We start from the raw sequence: 10,832 nt of genomic DNA, 5'->3' as shown, positions 1-10,832 counted from the left end.
TTATAAATGATTACCAAAAACTCAGTATGTAGCCAAAAAAAAAAAACTATAAACCTCGAAAAATCTATGATCAATCAACAAGTTTTAATTCTATTCAAAATTATTAACTGAAGTCATAAAAAAAGTTTTTCATTTATAAGATTCTTGAGATGGGCAATCAAAAGCAGTCAAAATATAGCTGAATTGGGCTTTCTAATCAGAATCCAACAAGTTGTACCTTTTACTTTGTTACATTCAAATTCATTTTCAAACAAGAATAAATTACTCTCTAATAATTTATCAAAATAAGAAATAAATAAAACTTGAACATCTCTAAAATACAATACAAAGATTCTTTTATTTAAACTGATTATCACACAATCATACAGTATCTACAAATTTGGTACCAAAAAAAAGCACAAAAATAAGGTTACAAAGGGAGATTTCATGAAACAACATTAATTTCAAAAGTAGGAAAAAACCTCTTCTATTCTCCATATCCAAGAACACCACAACAGTGTGTGTGTGTGTTTTGATGGGATGAAAAAAAACACCAAAAAAGACTACAACTTTAGCAATTTCAAACTCCAACCATTTACACTTATTTATCCTTCTCTATCTGATGGTGTCCGCGGCAATGGACTTGCCCACGTCTAGGTGGTTGAGGCGGCACGTCCCCAGCAGGGCCTCCGGCAGCTCGTCAGCAGTGTTTCCCTACAAAAAAAGAGACAAAAAATCATTATTTTGAAAAATTTCTTGAAAATGGTTATGAATCGAAAAGTGGCGTAATTCCTCAAGTACATCTCACTCGCCTGTATCAAGAACGACATTTCTATCACGAGATTGTTTAGGTAGCCGAGGACGAGGTTCACTACACCCCTTGCCACAGTTGATGAGCCAACATCAATGTCAAGCTGAAAAAAAGTTAGTTAAGTTAGTTAAGATGGTCTAGTAGTTTCAAAAGTTAGTTAAATTAGTTAAGATTCCCAAGCAATCTGAAAAAAGTTAGTTAAGTTGGTTGAGATGCTGAAAAAAGTTAGTTAAGTTAGTTAAGATACCTCCAAGTAGTTATTTCCGCGGAAGTAGTTGACCTCGAGGGATTGGCCTAACAAGCACGATTTCTTGCCAACGCTCTGCTTCACTATCCAAGAGCCCTGTGGCGATGATCATCACATCGAGCGTGTGAGTGTCGGATGAAAAAGAAATGGTGAAAAATTGGAGGATGGACGCGAGACCTGAGAGATGTAAGGGATGAGCTTGAATCTCGAGTTCCTGAAAGCGTCGTCTCCATTGATGAATTTCTCCAAGAGAGGCGTCTCCTCTAAGGGAGTATTGAGCATGTAGTAGAGGGTTAAGTTGTACATTGTTGGGCCCGGGATCTGGTTTACGAGACGAAAGAAAATGATGAAAAAACGCGCAATTTGAGCAAGTTTTAGGCGTATGAGTATGAGCGAGTTTTAGGCTTTACCTGTATGTTAATGACAAAGAAGAACTCGGAACCTCCAACTGCCCCGTATTTCTGCATAACGAAAAAAATCGCATCAGATTGCCTCATCAGAAAATTGTGCATAGTTTCTTGATGCACAAATCTATACATCAAGAGTGTTAGTAGTTGTGTTATTCTGTTTTTTTTCGGGTGATGAATCCGAATTCTGACCTGAACAATGCTGCCAGGTCGGCCGGATAGATCGTCTTCGCGCTTGTCTGATCTTAGCCAATCAGCTGCTACCAATTGCATCAAGGTAGTCTTTGCCTTGTTCTAAGAGAAAGAGAGATCAGAGGAAAAACAGATGAAGGCAGCTTCAAGAAGCTCGATTTTGTGTTGGAATGAGGACAGTGGATCAATCATTGCAACCATTGATCAAGAAAATAGAATTTAGGTAGTTTTGTTTCAAGAAAGCCTTCCATTTATAGCAAGTGAAAGTGCAAACCTTTTTGTTGTCTATTAAATAGTTCTCCCCTCGGATCAAGAACGAGGAGGGGTCCGCGGCCGCCCAGCTACACGGCATAGTGTAGCTAGGGTCCTTTGGAAGTGTCGAGCCATAGTAGTGCGACGAACTTTCCTCCATCGACAGCTCGGGCAGCTCAATGTACCCCTTCTTTTGGACTACAAAATCAAGCAAATTTTAAAATTTTCAAATCTTGCTGTTTAGTATTAGTACTGATTTTGAGATACTAACCTGCAAGATTCTGCAGCTTCTTCATGAAGGTGGTCGCAGACGAAACCTTCGTCTGCGGCTGCTCCTGCTCGTCCGCCATTTCAAACACGAAAATTGTAAGAAAAAAGGTCTGTCAATTTTCTTGATTGTTGAAAACAGGACTATTAGGCCATACCACGAAGCACATATCCGGGCTCTCAGCCCATCCGCCTGTCTCGAGCCCTCCCTCATCGTCCGAGGGCTCAGGGACGTCGAAGAACTCATCGACCGAGTCACGGAGGGCCATGAGAGTGGTGTTGGAGGACGAGGCCGGCTGCCTAGAGGACTCATCATCTGTCACACTATGCTGCCTATCGAAGCTAGCTTCTGCCTTCACCACCTCTTCCTTTTCGCTCACCTCTCCCGGGATATACTCGTGGCTCCCTTTCCCTCCCTTCGTCCGGAACAGCTCCCTCAGGGCTAAAACAAGAGGGCTCAGAAAATTAGACCAAAGCAATAACATAAACTCATATTAAAGAAGCGAAAAACGCACCAGCAACTTTCTCAAGCATACGAGTGGTGATGGTCCGGGCGGCCCCCTTCTGGATGTATGACTTCCAGCACTTCCAATCGATGGCGAGCATGTGCTTGATGATACACACCTTCCCCTCAGGGCTCGGGGAGATCACGTAGCCACCGCCTGCTCGTTTTTGACAGCAAGAAAATTAACTAACTTAACTAACTTTAACTAACTTTTAACTGTTTTTTAGGGGAAATGTAGTGTTTACTGTTGAGGCAGGCGCGGACGTATCCATCGAGAGGCGGGCACTTTCTGTGGAAGACAGAGTGGTAGAGGATAACTGAAACGAATGATGTGCATAAGCGTTTGGATTGATTCTGGTTCTGTTTTTTGTGTTTTTGAGTTGAGAAAATGTACCATATGTGCCATCATCTTCTCTTCTCCAGTAACGACGAAGCAACAAGTCTCTTCGTTTCATCGCCCTGCAGAGGAAAGGCGATCAGCAATGCTAAACAATGCAGAAAGATTGAATTTTGATGAGTTAAAGTCACAGTTCTAACCATGGTAGCCAGTGGTTGTTGAGTTGAAGGTGAATGATGTCCGTGTGCCCGTCTAGATGCTCGACTACTGTGGCATTGGAGAACGAGAAATCCCACCTGAAAAACACCATTTTTCAGCAAGAGAATCTCCAAAACACACCAAAACTAAATCATACTCTTTCAAGAAACTAATCAGCAAAAAATCCTCTGAGAAAATGAAGAGAATGTGTTAGATTTCCATGAGTCGAGCAGGCTTACTCGTTTCTGGAGGTACCGATGGACATGAGAGTACGGAAAACAGCTTCTGGAGTTCCATCAATGACAGCAACGGCCATAATAGCCGGATGCTCATCCCATTCCTAAAAACAACATTTTTTCACAATTTTCATCAAAGCAAGCTCTATAATATGCAAAATATTAGCTAGAAAGTGAGGTTGAAAGCCGAAAGGGAATCTACCTTCCCAGTTGGATCCGTCTCTTTAGCTTCTTTGAAGAGACGCAGTCCTAAAGAGGCAACGGGGAGAAAATAAGCATAAAAATGTGACTTTCGACGACAAGAAAATGACTCAAAATCAAGCTATTTTAGTACCATTTTGGCAGCCAAATATCTTCCAAGACGCGGGCGCTACAACATCAGATGTCTTTGTGTTCACTTGCATAGAAGTCGCAGTCCAGTCAATGGAGTTCTTGTTTTGCATCCTCTTTGACACGCTCATGCTTTTCAACGCGAAAAAAACGAATGAAACACAAAAACAGAATTAGGCATAAAAGAAAAAAATAAGTTGCAATTTTGATCTATAAAGGCAGAAAAAAGGCCTTTAACACATTTCCACAAAAATTGATCAAATTTGGACATGCGTACGTGAAAGGCTGCCATTTTCTTTCGTCAGTGCTCGACTCCATATCTTTTCCCGGCTTGAGTGCAGCGTCCTGCAAGGCTCGGACCCAGCGAGCAGCTTCTTCTGAGCTGGTCACTCCCAGCTGCAAGAATTCAAGAAACACTAATCAATACGAACCATCAAAATTTGACGAAAAAGTTGGAGAAACGGAAGGATCTTTTCTTACCTTGAGCCTGTCTCTATGGTTAGAGGTGTTGTAAAGAGTAAAAATGAAAAATAACTGCAATTCACAAGTAAAAAAAAATGAAAGATCATATGAGCTTGAACCAATATTGGAACCTAAGATTGTACAAATACATATATATGTATGGTGAGTTATACTTTTCTACGATAGCTCTCTCTTCCATTGTCGACGACACGAATGCAAGAGTCTATTATTGCACTTCTCATAGGTTCCTGAGAGTGAAAATCCATCAATATTAGAGGGAAAAAAGAAGTTTAGAATCACAATTACTAGCAATATTCATCCTTAATTTTACAAAAATTATATGGTTATTGAAGATTAGTGAAAAATGCATGTGGGAATGATAGAAATGAAAGGAAAAGGAAAAAATTAAGAGGAACAAAATCATTACAGAAGAGCAGAAAAACTGCAAATCCTATAGATAAAAAGGCTAAAAACTTAGAAATAATAATGTACTACTACTACTGATTTCTGCATTAATTTGTTTAAATTACTAAAACTATACAGAAAATGTAGAACTTTATTTGAAGGGATATTGGTCCCTAAAACCATGAACTTTAGTCAAATTTTGGTATTTCCCACAAACTTTAAAATTGGTCTAAAATATCACAAACTTTACATCTTGTTTGTTATTTCCCACGGCAGGTCACAGGTCAGTCACCATATCCAACCAACTTTCGTGCATTTTTTATCCTACTTGGGACTACTAAATCAGCGTGATTTTCTACGTAGCTTTTTATCCTACTTGTCACGATAAGTAATCTAAAATATCATAAACATTTCACGGTAGCCCACGTATAATAAGATTTTTGCCAAAGATATCTTATTTGGGCTGCCATGGGAAATAACAAACAAAATATAAAGTTTGTGATATTTTAGACCAATTTTAAAGTTTGTGGGAAATACCAAAATTCATGGTTTTAGAGACCAGTTTCTCTTATTTGAATGACACACAAAAACACATTACACATATTATTATAGAGTCAATTTTTCTATAATTCAATTTGATGATAGAAGCCTTTGCATGAATATGATAATATTCCTTTATTTCAAGATTTTATCAGAAAAAAATCACATATATACACACACATGATTACATGAATGTGAGAGAGAGAGAGAGAGAGAACCTCATCAACTGAAGTAGGCTCTGCTTTGAACCTCTTGAGGCAGTTATCTTCAAGAATGAAGTATCTCTTACGTGAATATTGAAGCCCAAATCTATTATAACGAATCAAATACAACCATCCCCTCATTTCCCCTTCGTTTCCTGCCATTTTTTTCCACTACTAAAACCAAACCAAATAAAAAAACAGTCTTTTCTTCCGAATTTTAACAAGAAATAAAAAATCCCCTTTTTTCAACTACACTTCAAAATGCATGCAGATTTATTTCTCGACAAAAGAAAATAAATTTTTTTTTGGAGGTGTGATCCTCTGATCCCACCAACCAATGGGATGCAGAGAATCCAAGGCTTGAAACTTCCAACAATTTGGTTGAAATTTTCTACAGAACTGAAAATTTTCCCATCTTTTTTTTTCTCTCTTTTTTTGTTCTGTTTTTTCTGACAGTTATTGTTTTCGGTTTTATCTTTTCTTCTGTCGTTTGAGGAATTCGAATGTAAATTTTGGTGTATTTAAGGTAGTTAACATTGTTTTCTGAATTTAAGGTTATGCCCTTGGTGTCTACCCCTTTTTGGTGCTTTTGTTTGTTGATAAAAAAGAGGAAATGAGTCGTGAGATTAATGGTTGTGCGATATTTTCTAATGTCTATTGCCTTTCAAGTTTTTTAGGAAGTTGTTTTCGTGATTTTTGTGAAACTTCTTTGACACCAGTAGATTTCAAAATTGATTTAGTTAATTTACAATTTTTAATAGTACTAACTTTTTGTTGTTCATCTTCTTTAGAGGGACATTTTTAATAACAATAAATTTTTCTATTTTTTTAAGTAGGCATATGATGTGTGGAAATTCGATTTGAATAGGGCATATTCCAACTTCTTTGTGATCAATTTAAGAGAAATTCGTGTTATTTACAAGCTACATCTGTGTTATCACATTATAAAAATCCATACAAAAAATCCAATCAATTCAGCCCAATTGAAAGAATTCGTAGCCCAAAACAAAAAAAAAAAGTTAAGAACCATTGCTCTTTTAAGAGGATCAGTAATGGTTTCCCATTTCTCCCACGTGGGGCTCAGAATTCCAGACTCATCGCAAAATAAACTATATCATTTCGAATTCAAGGCCAAAAAAGGTTTCGCTACTCGAATTCAAGGCCAAAAAAAGTTCGCTACTCAAATTCAAGGCAAAAGATTCATCCAGTTTTTCTCATCTAAAGATACAAAGTCAATGTCAAGAACAGATGCAATGTCTCACTATGATGTAAAGTATGCAGTTCGTGCTACATTTTTGGCTAAATCCGCGAAAAATTCATTCCTATATCCGTGATCCTCGATGGCATCAACCTAATCACAACAGACGCGTTACATTTGAGGTTTTACATATGCAACAGCTCATATTGAATGCTGTAATAGTTTAGAGAACTATATTATTGCCATGAGATCAGAAATGATACCTTTTCCAAGTGTTACACCGTTCAGCTTTTTTTCTGTATTGAAAGGTCGATGTGGAGGTATGCAACAGAAGCGGCAAAAAGAAGGAAAAACGTAGAAGCTAGCATCAAGGGTTCAGCAAGCATAAATAATGGGTTGAACTTGTAATGGACCTGCACGTACGGAATAAAGTGAGGGAGATTGAAAATTTGTAATATATAAATAGCTATAGAGACCTACAATTTCATGGAATCTACAAAAAAAGTAGAGATTTCAAGAACTACAGATAATAAAGTAGCTCATTTAAGAACAGGGTCAGTAATATTTTGGGAATTTTCGAAATGATGTACTAACAGCTTTATGACAAACCAATATATAGCATATCGGGTCAAGGCCAAACACAAGCAGCTACCTGAACAAATATCATGCTTCAACTAAAGGCGAATAACCTTTCATACTCGCCCCCTTTTTTGTGTTTTTTGTGTGTGCACGTTGAATGTATTTTTTTTTGTGTGGGTGAATAATCTTCATGATGATATACTACTGGTAGTTATTTTTGAAGGCAATATATAGCTCCTATTATAAGAAAGTGTGATTGGACAATTATTTCTATATAGAAGTTCAGGGTTACCTGGAAAGGAACATGATGCTCAGGGACTACATTTCTCTTTTCCAGAACCACCACAGTTCGTCCAATGACATCAAGGTACGAGTACTTCTTCTGCAAATGTAGTAAGAGCATTAAATCCAATATCAATGGATGTACATCTCAATCAGATGAACCAAAGATTACAGTATAGAGTAACTATATGATATTGCCGTCCGCATCACAGTTTTGGTGCTTTTGTTGCATAAAGATGACCATAATCCTCATAAAAAAGGTTCATTGTTGAGAAAAAACTTTTAATCAGAATATCGATCAATAGATGGAGTTTCACCAGTATATGGAGAGAAAATTACTAAAACCAGAGCTCTAAAAAATTGGAAAATAACATGTCACCCAGCGCTGTTATGATAAGATGTTTAATTACAAAGATGCAGATATATGGCACAATAGGAGCTAAAATGGAATACAAAAACAAATCTGTTAAGAATGTTTGATGTTTTAGTAGATACTATAAGAACTAGAGGTTTAATTTCAATAAGCATACCTCTAAACTTTGTTTGACTGCAAATGGAACTTCAACAGACGGATCCTTTGAGCCCTCAGGGAGGACAACCTAAAACAATTAAATTTCATGTTATTGCACGTGCTTGCAGACAATTTATTAAATCCTTAACTTATAGAAACATAATTCAATATAGCAACTTGTTAACTGATAATAGAGCACATACTTTGATTGTCAGCTTGTCAACTACAGTATCCGCGATAGAGCAGCCAAAAGTGTAATTCAGGTAACGAGCACCAGGAGCTGATTCAAAAAGGAAGTCCTTCAGTGGCACCCCATATCCAATGAGAAAGGTTGCTTTCCAGCCTCCAAATAAAGGATAACGCGGCTCTATTAACAACTCAGACTGGGAGAGGAAAAAACATGAGCATAAAGTCAGATAAGCCAGCACAACAACGGTGCTAAGGCAAGACATCATTATTCTCTTTCCAGAAAGTTTGACAACTATGTAGTGCGAAGATCTATTTTTAAGCATTTAAATAAGGACACGGTTCTTAAATATTCAATTATAGACCACCACTATGGAAGAATCAAAATAGATATAGATTCAATCATAATTGTTCAGAAAGAAGAAATTGAGTTAGCTTTACAAAAAGAAAGAAGGCTAAAAAATCAGCAGCCTAAGATAGGGCCAACTTTTTCCTAGTTTTTGTACATTAGTGATTCATATATTAATAGAGGTGTAAGAGTGAGAATGACCTTCTTGGAGTTTGTACGCAAACGGGATGTTGATATATTTCCGATCTCATCTCTGTAGTAGACAGAATGAACGCGTGGGGGTAGTACTGCAAGAAGATGCTTGAAAGAGGAGACACCACTACCGCCGGGTCTCGATTGATACTCAACCCTGTAAAAAAGAAAATTTAATAATGTGAAGGGCCAACGTAAGAGAAGTAGCAAATTTCAGTTAATCTGTAAATTTAACAGTTACCATGAATTATAGCTAAAACAAAAATAACACAAAAAGATCTAACTATTGCAAGCATATAATGCATTGCAAGGCATACGACCAAGTAAACTTTATAACTTTGATATTTACCAGCAAAACTTTGAAGACATGCTTGGATGTACATGCACAATAAAAACTGCATTTAACTTAAGAAAACCACTATAGTAAAGAAACTTAAAAACTGAAAATACATAGAAGTTCTGTCCATTTCCTTGTAACCTCACCTCGAGAAAGCACCTTTGTGCTTAGCACCGGCATGAGCTAACTTGTAACGCTCAGTGACCTGTACACTTCCCCAATGAGAGATTTCAATTTCCCGCTCAAGCTCCTCCACAACAGCAAATGGATGGTTATTTTCAAAATGGACGATAATAGGAGAGTATGAGTAAGGACCATGACCCTCATATGGCCCGTATCTCAGTTCACTGCCACTACGGTGAGCAGGATCGACTTGGGTGAAGGATTCCACATTGTTACTTGGGGTTTTAATCACGGTTGCCTGGTGCGCAATATGATATGGTGACAGTATAATTGCACTATCGCGGTAATACACTAATTGAGGATCAGACTGCGCTATCTCCTTTGGGAAGGGTTCGAGAGATTGGGTCAAGATGTAAAGTATTTCTAGAGTGGTAGTCTCACCCTTTGCCAATGGTTTGAGCAATGACACAGAATAGTATTTTGTTCCATTAGGTGCGTCAGGTTGTTCGGTTGGCTTGGCTTCAAGAGGGGAATACGATTTCTTCCTCTTTTTTCCGACAGTCACAGCTGCTTTAACCAATGCTAGATGGTCAAACTGGGTAGGTGGGAATGCTAGAAGAACTTCTGTTGCTGGAGCATCGTCTGTGTTCTCTATCTACATAAAGAAAATTGATCCGATCAACACTTTCAAACTTTTTCTACAGATCAATTATAAGAAGTTCGTAAACGTACTAGCAAGGTAAGTATTTGTAGCTTAGGTACCATAACCGATAACACACACACAAACACTCAAACTTCTGTGTTCTCTATCTACAGAAAGAAAATTGATCCGATCAACACTTTCAAACTTTTTCTACAGATCAATTATAAGAAGTTCGTAAACGTACTAGCAAGGTAAGTATTTGTAGTTTAGGCACAATAACCGATAACACACATACAAACACTCATTCTCCAGTAAAGTTGGAAGTTGGTCGTCCGTTCAGTTTCTGTTAAATTTTCCGTTAATTTTAAGCCATTGTCAATCAAATTGTAACCCCATCGTGCATTCCTTACAGATATTTCACAAAGTTCGAAAACAAGTAAACAACAATAACATTTTTTTGAAGATTATTTTAGCTCAAAGTCATTAAAACAACACACTGTCTCTGCAGATCATTCGGTTGCCGGAAAACTCATTGCCTCATAGCGCAGGAACGCAACCCAATTTCATTAAAACACATAATGATTTCCTTCGCGATATAAACAGTAAAAGAAAAGAAGAGACATGAAACAAATAATGCATAACATCCTCTTTCAAAATATACAGATTTGCTCATTTCCACTCAATCAAAGCGCATAACAGACGAAAATTTACCTTCAATGTCAGATAAACCCTAACAATGTGCGAAGTCAATTCAATCTGCACCAAATTCAATCGCACAAGTGTGAATCAAAATGAAATCATCACATAAAAATGAAAACAATAATTCATCAACGGATTACATTTGCAGATTAAAATCAAATCCTACCTCTTCGAACAAATAGAGAAAAGGATCGGAGAAGAGAATTCACCTGACGCTCGGCTTGGAGGATCTGGAGGCCAGAGGAGGAGGCCGACGACGTTCCGATCAGCAGCGCGACGACGAAAATGAAGAGAGAGAAAATCGCAGCTGCCATTGGAGTGAAGATTTTTAGTGAGTTTCTCTCTCTACAGTAATGAGTAGC

The 10,832-nt window shown here is 37.6% G+C and overlaps 2 protein-coding genes across 2 annotated transcripts; both read right to left on the bottom strand.

Annotated features, from left to right (window-relative positions):
• Nucleotides 1–318: 318 nt before the first annotated feature.
• LOC121762839 (protein ENHANCED DISEASE RESISTANCE 2-like) lies at nt 319–5,889 on the bottom strand. The gene is made up of 20 exons (XM_042158845.1): nt 5,387–5,889; nt 4,397–4,471; nt 4,242–4,295; nt 4,039–4,157; nt 3,766–3,893; nt 3,634–3,680; nt 3,435–3,535; nt 3,198–3,293; nt 3,055–3,119; nt 2,906–2,977; nt 2,671–2,817; nt 2,314–2,597; nt 2,160–2,223; nt 1,911–2,086; nt 1,637–1,738; nt 1,448–1,498; nt 1,215–1,358; nt 1,038–1,133; nt 792–893; nt 319–693 (listed from the first exon to the last, which is right to left on the bottom strand). The coding sequence occupies exons 1-20, from the start codon at nt 5,531–5,533 to the stop codon at nt 595–597; spliced, it is 2,169 nt and encodes a 722-aa protein (XP_042014779.1). The 5' UTR covers nt 5,534–5,889; the 3' UTR covers nt 319–594.
• Nucleotides 5,890–6,465: 576 nt separating this feature from the next.
• On the bottom strand, nt 6,466–10,832 carry LOC121762840 (dolichyl-diphosphooligosaccharide--protein glycosyltransferase subunit 1B-like). The gene is made up of 9 exons (XM_042158846.1): nt 10,680–10,832; nt 10,483–10,527; nt 9,152–9,783; nt 8,678–8,825; nt 8,145–8,324; nt 7,961–8,029; nt 7,441–7,530; nt 6,833–6,982; nt 6,466–6,722 (listed from the first exon to the last, which is right to left on the bottom strand). Exons 1-8 carry the CDS (start codon nt 10,782–10,784, stop codon nt 6,854–6,856), a joined length of 1,398 nt encoding a protein of 465 aa, XP_042014780.1. The 5' UTR covers nt 10,785–10,832; the 3' UTR covers nt 6,466–6,722; nt 6,833–6,853.

The sequence above is a fragment of the Salvia splendens genome, chromosome 13 (assembly GCF_004379255.2).
Source record: "Salvia splendens isolate huo1 chromosome 13, SspV2, whole genome shotgun sequence".
In the NCBI taxonomy this organism is placed as follows: domain Eukaryota; kingdom Viridiplantae; phylum Streptophyta; class Magnoliopsida; order Lamiales; family Lamiaceae; genus Salvia; species Salvia splendens.
Note: the sequence above shows the minus strand (reverse complement) of the source record. Positions and strands in the feature narration are given on the sequence as shown.